The sequence below is a fragment of the Protomyctophum parallelum genome (assembly GCF_964188405.1).
Source record: "Protomyctophum parallelum genome assembly, chromosome: 18".
Classification (NCBI taxonomy): Eukaryota; Metazoa; Chordata; class Actinopteri; order Myctophiformes; family Myctophidae; genus Protomyctophum; species Protomyctophum parallelum.
In genome coordinates, this window is record NC_139716.1 from 18,617,856 (window position 1) to 18,630,985 (window position 13,130).

General features: G+C 41.9%; 1 protein-coding gene across 1 annotated transcript in view; it reads right to left on the minus strand.

The window, feature by feature from the left end:
• Window positions 1–11,203: 11,203 nt before the first annotated feature.
• The window catches only part of LOC310875413 (ras-related protein Rab-38), a 10,192-nt gene continuing 8,265 nt past the window's right edge, over window positions 11,204–13,130 (minus strand). The window contains exon 5 of the mRNA XM_083788638.1: window positions 11,204–11,786. Coding sequence (XP_083644764.1) covers window positions 11,568–11,786 — 219 coding nt within the window. The 3' untranslated portion in view covers window positions 11,204–11,567. The remainder of the gene's footprint in view (window positions 11,787–13,130) is intronic.

The following is a 13,130-nucleotide window of genomic DNA, read 5'->3' on the forward strand; positions in this document are numbered from 1 at the left end:
AAGTATCATCAATACGGCAACATAGAAATAGAAAATAGAAATAGTAAAAGTCCAGAATTCAGAATTTACTTGACTAAAAGTACAAATGTATTGGTATCAAAATGTACTTTAAGAACCAGAAGTAGCAAGTACTCATTATGCAGAATGTCCTATTTCACACATTTGCGCCTCCAGCAAATGTGTATACTTTGTACGCAGGTACTGTAACATGGGCCCGCGTGTGTATAATATTAAATGCTGCTGCCGCAAAACAAAACATCCTTGTGTGCCTTTTAAAAAGTTCTGAAGAGCAAAAAAACATCTGAAGTTCAAGTTGTTGAGACATGAACTATACACACTTTCATTTGCTCCCATTCAGATTCTGAATGTGATATAGTGCAGATGACTCTGTTCTATTATTCAGTACTGATGTTTGATTATTTATTAAATGAATGATCTAGTCTTCTTATCTAATCAGCAGTCTCTGATCTATCCGTGTCTGTGGCTCAGGAGAAGCGGAAGGTTACCCTCCATTTGATAACTGGCACTTCCTGCAGGCAGCCGTGGTAGGGGTGATGTACCAATAGACCGACATGTGTCCGGTTAAAAACCCCAAGAATCACCCGTGGCTACGTAATTGCTCCGGGTGAGCAGTCTGGTGCCTTGCCTAGTTTCTTCCACCACCAGCTGTGTGCGCACGCTCATAAAGGTGCTTTATAAATGCAACATGTACCATTTGTCTGTTTGTCTATACACTGTAGTGTAGAGTGTAGACAAACAGACAAATGGTAAATGTTGCAACATTGTTGCATGTTGCATTAATTCAGACGGATGGTCTGTAGAGACCATCCGTGTGTCAGACAGTGCGTGCACTGGCACATGCACACGTGTGTGTGTGTGTGTGTGTGTGTGTGTGTGTGTGTGTGTGTGTGTGTGTGTGTGTGTGTGTGTGTGTGTGTGTGTGTGTGTGTGTGTGTGTGTGCACATCACGTGGCAGGGAAGTATAATGCATGCTTTTATCTAAATTAGCCTTAGAGCTGTTAGACACAGTTCTTTTGCCAAGCTATACATATACAACTTCAACAACCAGATGTTTTGAATGTGTAATTCATGTTCATTTGCATACAGCACGTTAGGAAATGGTTTGGAGTGTTTTTGACACAAACAAGTATAGCGAGTGCACAAACACGTGAGCGCAGTGTGCACTTAGGCCTACTCAGACATCACATCACAAGTATGAGCACATGCAGACGCTATCTGAATAGAAAACAAAGAAAAGGCTAGGCTAACACTATACTTTTGCACAGGCATTTCCAGATGTTTCATGATGTTATTTCCATGTTTGTGTTGTTATTTGCTGTCCTGTTCTGAGACAGATTAATTTAATTTAAATTGAATTATTTTTTGGCAGATGTAAACCTGGCTTACAGTCAGTATTTCTGTACTGTACTATTTTCCGTTGTTTTTACTCTCTGTATGTAAAGCACTTTGTGAGTTTTCTCTGTGAGAAGTGCTAGATAAATTAAAATTACTTACTTAATAATGGGCGGTAACAATGGGTAGAGTTAACTACCTGATACATTTTCAAAATGACTCCTCAAACATTGACTGGGAGTGAGACTGAGGTTCTCGTAAGGAGACAGTGTGGCTTAAGGAGTGCCGGGGTTCCTTGAGGGGGTTCCAAATGGACCCTTACCTGTCTGTAACTCTTGGGGGAGGGAACAAATGGAACCCGTAAGGGCACACTCTCAGGCCTCATTCACACGTATCAAAGACCAATCACCAGCATTAGTGTTTGATAGTGACTTACCAAACACCAATCAAGCAAATGTTTGGTCGTTTTTTTGGGCCACCACAATGCTTTTCGAATGGGAGTCACATGGTTTGATCAAACATTTGTGTTTGATTGCTGATTGCTGATGGTGTTCTGTCCCTCCCCCCTCATCAAACACAAAATGGTTGGTCAAACCATGTGACTCCCATTGGAAAAGCATTGTGGTGGCCTAAAAGAACAAAATAACGACCAAACATTTGTTTGATCGGTGTTTGATAGGTGTGAATGAGGCCTCAGAGTGGCAGGGGTCCTTGAAATGAAAGATGTTTGACAACCACTGCTCCAGGATATTGGTTTCTCCAATGGCACTCTGAACACTTTTCGTTTTGACGTTGATGCAGAGGCACTGAGGCAGGCACTCTACAAAATGATAGCCTAATGCTTAAAGCCGCAATCCGGAACTTTGTTTTTGGTGAATAAGTATGGTAGATGTTTTTTGTTAGATTGCAGGTAGATGTTTGGTCCATGCAGGATATCCAGATTTGCACATGGATAAAACATATGGATTGCTGCTTTAACGGTGATAACTAATTGCTTTTACCCTATCACCTACAAGGGTCCGTCTCCCTCTGTAAATGTTGATTAACCTTACCCTGTTGTTAATTGGTTTGCTTGGCAAAGCAAAATTAAAGTCCAATCTCCATGATTGCTTGGCAAAGCAAACCAATCATGGAGAATGGAGATTGGACTTTAATTGTTCCATTTCCTTTGTTGGTTCAGATGCGTGATGGAGGCCGGTTGACCCGAAACTGCGAAACAAAGTATCAATGTGTAGTTGCAATGTGAAAACAGTGTACTGGACTACTCTTCTTTAACCCATTCAAACTGGGACGTGTTTTAGGGCGTCCTTGGCATGAAAATGTGTGACAACTACTGATTTAGAAGTCTGAATGGCTAGAGGGGCTGTTTGGGAATCAGATGGTCACTCGTCTCACCCAGTTTTATTTTTTAAGATTTTATATTTTTATTTATAGGCCAGTTAGACTGACAGGAAATGGGGACAGAGAGATAGGGAGTGACACGCAGCATGTACAGGTCCTCGGGATCGGGATTTGAACCCGTGACGTGACACGCTCCCATGCTGCATTGCAGACTACTAAAACTAGGTGCCCGGACCGCTATATGCCAGCGGCCTGGGCCTCGTCTCGCCCAGGTTGACACTTCTCAGAGCGAGACACATAAAAGTCAGGGTCCTAACGGCTCCCCTTCTGAGTAATATAACCATCTGTTGGGTGAATAGTATTAGTGTATACACTGTAACAGTAGATATAAGTCCCCATGGGGACCAGTAGGCCTACTGTATCACTCACGTTTCCTTTCCCAAAATGTTAGGCCTATCTGTTCTGCAACCTGTCCAGAGAAAGTCTGTACATATACTATTTTCTCCAGTAAAGCCTGTACGACTAAGTAAAAAGACATTACACGAAAAACATTCACAACCCCAACACGACTCAACCATAACATAATGGTCTCTTTTTATTTTGCAACAGAAACAGAGTGGAAGTCATAGAAGAGACTCTTTCCTTGTCAAACCGCTTATCCCCAATATATTTCATCCTAAAAGGGAGCTATAAATGATGTGCAGCCGTCAACTATTCTCGGTTCTGCAGCGCTGTCCATTTATTTGATCCTTTTAACCGGGATAGTCTTTCTCACTGTCAGCCTCCAATGACTCGTGCCGTGTCCCTTTTTATTGGGAATATAATTGGATGTTTCCACATTGGCAGTAATTTACATAGGAATGTCACCGGGTGGTGCTCAGGTTGGGAGAATTAATTATTATGACAGTAATGATTTTTTTCATAAGCACAAGTTTTTAAACGCACAATTAATACAGAGGTGAAAATCATAGGATGATGGGTGACTTTTGTGTGAGCTCCTGCTCTTTATTTTGCAGTTATTTACTTTGGAAGAACAATCTCTGCCAGGGTGACTGGGGGCAGGGTTTATGCCTGTGGTATACAAAGAAAGATGTCTGCAGAGCAAAACTAAGGTAGAAGTAGCCTACAGTAGGATATGACATTTTTCGGAGTCCTTTATCTCTGTCACTCTGTGTGTTCACTGCAGGGAGCTTTTCAATCTGTCTGCTGCAGGTTAGCCTTTAATACATTTTAGGCGTATAAACATGCAGGATGTGAAACTGATTCACCGCAACAAAACATCTTCATTCAAATGCTGAACACATGCTGAACTGAAAGCATGCTGAACATGCCCTCTGTTACCTGGCCCAGCTGCTGGTCTGCCTTCTCCTATCATGTGATCGTGTGAAACTGTTTCGCATTTATGTTTTCTTAATAGTTAGGTAGCCTACTCTCCCTGGATGGCAATGGTATGCGTGCAGAGATAATGTATCTATTCTGTGTACAACATGCATTTGCAGACCTAATCAATAACATATGATCAGGGGTAGGTGTAAACAATTACACACTTGAGCATGGATTCTTATGGTCAGATAATGCGACATCACAGCATTTTACCCTGAATTATACGCTCCTGCTTCAATGTCAAGCACTGGTCCAAGTGAATACCAGAACGTTCACCTCAAAACAGTCTGCTCGTGTGTAAATCCAGTGGAAGCGTAGAACGGTCTCTGCCTGGCATTCCTAAATGTAATCTCAGTAAACTATGCCTAAGCGACTAAACCTAACCTTATTCTTAACCTAATCCTCACGGTGCCAAAACCTATTCCTATTCCTATAAATCTTAACCTCACTAAAATATGCCTAACCCTAACCTTACTTCATCTGGAACACCCTACCAACAGTCATTAAGACATGCTAATCCCTTGACTCCTTCAAAACCTCTCTAAAAGGGCACCTACTGACTGATTTCCTGTTTTTGGCTATATAGAAGAGTATATTTGTACGTCTCTAATTGTTATGATGAATTGAACATGGTGGGCCCTATTGTAAACAAGTGTAATACTATGGTGTTGTCCACAGTTAACAGTTTTGTATTGACTTGTGCTTGAAATGTACTGTAATTCTCCAATCTGTTTAAATTAATCTGTAAATTAATCAATCAATCTATCTATAAATGCTGTGTGTGTACGTCTGTAATGCACGTAACTCGAGATCCGTTCGACCCACTGACAAATTCAAATTCGACACAAGCGTTCCACACCCCCACAGGGAGTGCGGTTCCCGGTGTCAAGTCGGTTGGACCCACGGTTGTCCAGAACCGCCACAAAAGACCTCTTTGCCCGGGCTCTGGACAAGGCCCCTGCCCAGGCTCCATATGGAGCTGGCCTGTTCTGACATCACAACACTCCAAAAATGTAGTCTCTGTGACACATCTAGTAGTCTGGCAGTCAGGGTTGTGGAGTGGGAAATTTGGTATAGTCTTTTTTATTGGCCTAAAATTTTGTCTATATACATACATTCATGAATCCACTTACTGACCAGCTGTTGTGACCCTACCATTAACATCCTATATAAGGCAACAATGTTAAACTTTCATTATGCTTTAAGTAGCATGATGTGACATGTCAAAGTAGGGGGTCATCATGATTTTGAATCCATTTATTTCCAAGCACACAAAAAACACTCCATGGGCTAAATGACAAATGTGATGAGGAATTCTCCTTTCATTGTCAATGGTAAATGTGACAAGAGTTCAGGACAAAAATGCTGTAGGAGGGGCCACTCACATATTAGGAGGGACAACAGAACCAAGGATGGGTGTTTTTGATTAATTTCTCATGGTTAAAATGTTGAGTTTGAAGTTTTATGTGTTTTGGATTCATCAAGGTTGAAATTATTTTTTCCCAGTCGTTTCATTATTATAATAAATGCACTTTAATGCACATTATTCTAAAATGTACACGGCCTGATGACACTTTCACCAGGAATACACAATGGTGTACATTTTTATTATCAAGAAAACCTTCCACTCCATATTTATTCCAGTGGTGCACCACTTTATATTTCACTATTTCACACTATATTTCCGCCCTCTTGTGTCTATAAGAAGAATGACACTGGTACTGTGAGTACCTGCTCCACAGCAGCACACCACAAGAAATACTTGATATGACAATACATATTATTTCAGACACTAGTGTGTTCCATGCAACTATATGATAGTCTTGCATAAACATCTTGTCAAAATGTACTTTTTTTCTACAAAATATTTTTTTATTTCATATCATAATGTTTGTGTAACAATTTATAATCTGTTCTCAATAAAAACCTATTTGACCAAAAAATAATACGCAGTTTGAACTTCTTCGGTACTGCTAGATTATATCCCCCAATATTGCACTATTACCATTTATCATAAAAATGTCTTACCTCTTTCAGTTGTCTGATTATCTTTAGGAGTCTACTGGCAGTGGCCTTGTGGCTGCAGGGCCCTTTTGCATGTGGCCACATGCAAATAACCTGGCTAATGTCTTGTCGACATTAGCCAGGCTATTCTCCATTGTGACAGGTTCTCTCTCCTTTAGGCTGTCTCATTGCTGACTGTGACCTGTCCTAGACCATATCTACAGGTATATGATTGAAGTTTGATACAATCCTACAACCCCCCCGCCGGCTCAGATCAGCCAAAACGGGGAGGCTGGCAGAACTCTCAATAAAACAGCTGGCCAAAACTAGGCAAAAAATAAAGCATTTTAGATGAATAAAATGTGCAAATCAAAATGAACACATTATGTGACTCCTGTGCTGAGAGTCAAGCAAAATGTTGCCAACTTGAATATCTCCCACTGTTGTACACCTCCTGTACACCTGTGGTCATAATAAAGTTAAACGTGATGAATCTGTTTAATTGTGTGAAACAGCTAGGGCCCTAAGTGTTTTGGCATGTATTCTTAGCAGAGGAGCAGCTTGTGATTTGGAGCTGTGACTGTGATTACATATTATGGCCATCCCTCCCGTTAGAAATAATGACATCCTTACTGTTCAGAAATTAGAAAATGCCATTTACCAAAAGATTAATTAGGTGTAAGTCGGACCATCTTTTTTTCCTCCAAGGATAGCTCGGCCCAAGCGGCGGTGAGAACAGCCGGTATACAATGACCTTGAACTATTATGGACATTCCCTATTGATGTTCTTTAAGAAAGAGAGAGAGATGGTGAGAGGTCAAGCACGTTAATCTATAATGAACATATTCATAATAACATCTATCAAACAATAATGTAACAAAGGAGTCATACAAGCAGACAGGACTGCCAGGGGGTGAAATGGAGTCTGAATTAAGGTGTAAAAGAGAGGTGCAAAACTGACAGTGTCATTAATTTTACATTACCCTGGGTTCATGAATGACAGATAAGGGGCGGTGAGAAAATGTGTGTATGCAACGTGCATACTTATATGTGGTCACTGACTCTGAGCTAACACTACACCTTCCAATGTAGCAGCTGCCATCTTCATGATGAATCTATATGCCGGTAAAACATTTAAGAGAATAAATTATTGAAACTGGGCATAGCATAAGCTCTTGAGAATACAATTCACTCATATGTGAGAGACAGAGAGAGAGATAGTTACCTATTGGTTCACATGAATGAGAGTTGTATCCACAATGTTACTTGTGGCAAAACCGAAAAGGGGCAGAGCTCCAAACAGATACAATTTACATGATCACCCTTATAAATGTGTATGTGTGTGTGTGTGTGTGTGTGTGTGTGTGTGTGTGTGTGTGTGTGTGTGTGTGTGTGTGTGTGTGTGTGTGTGTGTGTGTGTGCGCACGCATGCGCGCAAGAGGAGTATAGAACAGAAGAGAGAGACGAACAACAATATTTTAGTACCAACTGCACTCTCACTCACTACACCAGTTGTTTTCAAGTTCAACCCATTTCATATCAAGGTTCATTATTTATTCTTCAGCATTTTAGGTTGAGCCACATAGACCACCATTTGATTAGATTTCGCCTCTCAGACCCAACACTTGGAATATGTTGCTGTTGTTGGATGAAATTTTGTCCACAATTCCATGCTGTATTAATGTTGGTATACAATAGGAGAGATAACAGGTAAATGTTGATCAAAATAACAAGTCTTCTACATTCTCTAATTGTGTAGACAATAATTTAACTCTTGAGAGCATAAAATTACATGTTACAGTCTTGAGAGTGTAAAATGAAATCAAATGGACCATTATGATGGGCATTTGGTTACCGGTACCAACTCTCCATCATTTAGCTGGGGACCACCTAGAACCCCCTCAAGGACCACTGGTGGTCCCCGGAGGCCCGGACCACTGGTTGAAAACGACTGGACTACAGTAGCCTACAGACACATACAAACCCTGCTGCACAAGCCTCACACTCAGTCTGAATTTTCATTTCGTTTCACATATTTTTTAATGGTAGCGATTCAGGGCTGGAGCCAGGCTGCACCACTCAGTCTGCTCTTTGGAGAGAATCAGAGGCCATGTCGCCCCCTAGTGGTTTAAACCTGCCTCATGGACATGTTTGTTACAATGAGATTAGGCTTTTGATGAGATTTGATTACACAGTGAAAGCACAAGCAGCAGGCAAAAAGTTATAATCTAAATAAAATCATGATAATGTAGGCGCTAGGGCGCTTGGTTGGCTTAAGTTAGTGGTAAAGTACCTGCACGCGTGCAGAGGTTGTGGGTGTCATTAATTTTATAAATTAATGACACCCACAATGATAAAATGTGTGTGCAACCTGCATAATACATGCATGCATGCAGCATGACATGTAGTCACTGACACTCAGCGAACACACATGTGCTCCAATGTAGCAACTGTCATCTTCATGATGAATCTATAAACATTTAAGATAATTTATTATTTATTATTGAATCTTCTCTAACATTTGAGAATACAATGCGCTCAGATGCAGTGGTAAGTAAGTAAGTATGTAAACTAGTACATTTATACTCAAGTATTGTACATGAGTACAAGAGGGTTTTTTTTTCTACTTTCGTTAGTATGTACAATTTCCTGAATTTTTACTTCTACTCCACATATTGTACTTTTTACTCCACTACAATTATTTGAAAACTGAGTGCAAACAGGTTGGAATGGGTGGAGAAAAGTGTGATGTGTGATAAAAAAGTATCAGCAAGAATGAAAGGGAAGGTGTACAAAACGGTGGTGAGACCAGCTATGTTGTATGATTTAGAGACAGTCGCACTGAGGAAAAGACTTCTCTCTCTCTGGGAGATAGGATCAGGAACGAGTACATCAGAGAGACAGCGCATGCCAGGTGTTTTGGAGTTAAAGCCAGAGAGGCCAGACTGAGATGGTTTGGACACTTACAAAGGAGGGTATAGTGAGTACAGTATATTGGTAGAAGGATGTTGAGGTTCGAACTGCCAAGCAGGAGGCCTAGAGGAAGACCAAAGAGAAGATGTATGGATGTAGTGAAAGTTAGTTGGTGTGAGAGAAGGAGGCAGAGGACAGGGTGAGATGTGGCGATCCCTGGAGGGAAAAGCCAAAGAAAGTTACTATATCTTGCAGATTTAGATTATTAATACAAAACATAGGCCACAATGCGACGCATTGTGATGACATTGTGGTGACAGCAAAGACTTGAATGGCACACGTAAAAACAGTGTGCAGGGCTTCAAAGACACACGTAATTTATTGTGTTTTTACACAACATATGAAGCCTGGTAACTTAATAACCCTTTCACTCTGTAAACATTTAGCGGGTATAAAGCAAAGTAAACCAAAATCAGCAACACCGAAAATAACTTTATTTGGAACTTTTCTTTTAAATGATGCCAAACTGTTGAAGAGTAATATGTATTACATTTTATCAGTTGAAAAAAACCAAGCTAATTATAACTGCATGTTAATAGGCTAATTAAGAATACTCATTATACTTATTTTACACTTAATAATGTAATAAACAGTTTATCAGTTCAAACATCTTATAAAATATCAATAATACTGAATGAATGCATTTACATTGTATTAAATCATGGCAGCTGCTGTTTAAGAAATAACACTTGTATTTAGATAAGAATAATGGTTCTTAAATGGTTCGTTATGTAAGGGTCTGCCTAGGTGGTGATTGTCGGGAGATAATTCACCGACAGGGTGTTTAACCACTGACACGCGGAGGTGGTTAATCACCGATTTAACGCTTTAGAGTTGAAGATCTAACTAGATAAAGTGCCCCTCGGGGCACAGGTCTCCACCAGGGCAGGTCAGGTTGTGGCCTCCTGGTGGCGCTATAATAGGCCAATGTGAAAAGGGTGCCATTTCTTCTTATGCCTTGGATGGCAATTGGATGATTTGAGGCATTTTGTTCCAAAAATGTGTTTAGCAAAAATCCATTTGTTGATTGCGCTATAACAGGCCAATGTGAAAAGGGTGGGATATATTCCCCATGTCTTCGGCCTGGTGGAGAAAATAATAAGGGTCCATTTGGTTACCAACTCTCCATCATTTAGCTGTGGACCACCTGGAACCCCCTCATGGACCACTGGTGGTCTCCTGACCACTGGTTGAAAACCACTGCTTTAAGGCAAACACATCCCTGCAACTGCGAGGGTCTTACAACCCTCGACCGGCTTCTGCCGTTTTCTCTCACAAAAAGTCAAAGCAGTTTTAGGTCAGCACCACAGTGCACGGCAGACCCACTTCAACTAATTAACTCGAATGTTTATAAGAATTGGCACGGCGGCCAAACATTTGCAAGTACAAGCACTAATTAAGGGCATGATATAGGCAGGCTAAGTGAAGTTCAATTAATTACATCCTTCCTGTGCATTTCTTTTTGGGCAGCTGTTGACTTATACAATTAACTACTCACCTAATGCCGCACAGGTTCCATGTTTAACTTCCAAAGTGTGTACATTGTTTAATTCACAGATATGCATGGTTTTCATATTGTAAATATATGAACTTTGGCTAAAGGCTTGTGTTTAATCTACGTGGGTTCTTGTTTACCAATTGGTACTTGGTAGGACTGTCATGACAGCATGTGGCTACAACCGAAACTGACTTCCTCTTCCTCTTCAAAATAAGAGTAATTTGTCATGATTAGTCAACACTAGTTGTCTCCACCAGCCGAAGGCATGGGGGAGAGTATGTTTTGCACTCCGTCCGTCCGCGTGTCCGTCCGTCCGTGTGTCTCTGGAGTGGAGTCCCAGACTCCCAGACCCATAGAGTGGAGTCCCATGCATTACAAAATAAATAAAACAGTACACAACCGCTGCTCTAGTTGGTTGAATGGTAGCCTGAAAGAAACCTACAGTATGCTTTTCTGGGCCTAGAGGGGCAGAACCATCTCCCGTCTGAGACCGCCTGGTGACTTCCTATATTGCAGTGGTTTTCAACCCTTTTCTTATCAAGGCCCATTATTTATTCGCCATTTGAGTGGCCGTGGACCAACATTTCATGACATTTAGCCTCTCAGACCCAAAACGATAGAATATTGTGTACCATATTATATTATTATTATTATATTATTATCAAAATAACAATTCTTCTACATTCTAATTGTGTAGACTTCTTGTAAATTAAGTAATGCAGATGTTTAACAATAATTTCACTCTTGAGAGTGTAAAATGGACCTGTACGCACTCCAGCATTTATCTGCATGGGGACCACCCGGAACCCCCTCAAGGGCCCGGACCACTGGTTGAAAACCACTGGGTTAGGTTAGCGGAAATACAACGTATGCCCAGTTCTCATGCATGTCTCGCCCAGGCGTTTTTTTGTTTCCTCCTTCGAAAACAAAAACCCTGCGGTCTCCGGGGCTAGTTGATTGGTTGGTCGGGTTGGTACAGGTGCATCATTCCCTCCATCCTTCCATCCTCCACCCTTCACTCAGTGTCTCTGTCTCGGGTTTTGAACTTGTCGCCGCAGCCCGAGCAGGCAGACGCCAGCCCCCTGTCCTTCATGTTGTAGTCGAAGCGCGGGAGGACCAGGACGCTGGGATCCGGCTCGCTCTTATTGGAGGCGCCGCTCGCCGCCCGCTCCTCCTCGGCGGCCATGATGCTCTGCACCAGACACGTTATGGCCGCGTCGATGTTGGTGTTGTCCTGCAGAGAGAGAGAGAGAGAGAGAGAGGGAGAGGGAGAGGGAGAGGGAGAGAGAGAGAGAGAGAGAGAGAGAGAGAGAGAATGGAGGTCAGGAGAGACAGACAGACAGAATGGGTGGCAGAGAGAATGAGGGATGAGAGGTGAGACAGAGAGAGAGAGAGAGAGAGAGAGAGAGAGAGAGAGAGAGAGAGAGAGAGAGAGAGAGAGAGAGAGAGAGAATGGGGAGCGGGAGTCAAGACAGACAGACACAGAGAGAGAGGGGGGAAATAGAAAGTGAGCGAGAATGAAGCAGGCAAAGGCAGAGAGACGGAGAGATGAAAAGATGGGATGTTAAGAGTTTTCACAGTGCACTTCAAATACACAAACATGTAATCAGTGAGTGAAACTAGCATCAAATTAATATAATTGAGGACAGCCACAAACATATGCTTCACATTAGCGATCTAACCGAGCCCAGCCTGCAGTCGTACGGCTTTGCCAACTTCCACCACCCCGCTTCCTGTAGCATTAGACACATTAGTCTTACATGAAACAAAGGCCTTCATTCACAGTAGAAACAAACAAACAAAAAAGCAACTAAAAGCTCTAAAACATTGTTTCTTCTCAAACTCAAATTATATTTTGCTGTGGACAACCATCTGAAAAGAATTTGTGCCAGGGACCCCCATACAGGATTAGTGTTGTTAAAATGTTTAAATACATTACATTTCTCCATCCATCTTTAACCACTTATCCGTAGTCGGGTCGTGGGGGCAACATCTCCACCACAGATCTCCAGACTTCTCTCTCCAGAGCAACATTAGTAACCTTATTCTCTGGGATCCCGAGGCGGTCCCGGAAGATATTGGAGATATAAACCATCCAGCTTAACCTTGGTCTGCCCCGGGGTCTTCTTCCAGCGGGACGTGTCTCTAAGGGAGATGCCAACCACCCGTCTGAGAAAACTCATTTCAGCCGGTTGTATCTGTGACTTTATTATTTTGGACGTGACCCACACTTCATGACCATACTGTAGGTGAGAGGAAGTAGGAGCTTCGGTCATGAGAATCATGAGACAATGTAAATGCTAATAGTATGAGAAAACGAACGTTTACATTGTCTCATGATTGGTCTAACGAACGTCCACTTCCGTGGCATAAGCATGATGCTATGCTTCTGCAAATGCATGCCTCCTCTCGAGATAAACACAACCCAGAGCCACGCACTACCTTTCTATGTCTATGGTGGCAGCGGGGTGGCATTACATTAACTCAATGGCAAGATGGCCGCCGTGTGAATATGGTCTCCTGGAATGCTTTCATCCTGGAAGCCGCTGCCAGATGGCCCGCTTAATTGGTGAGAACT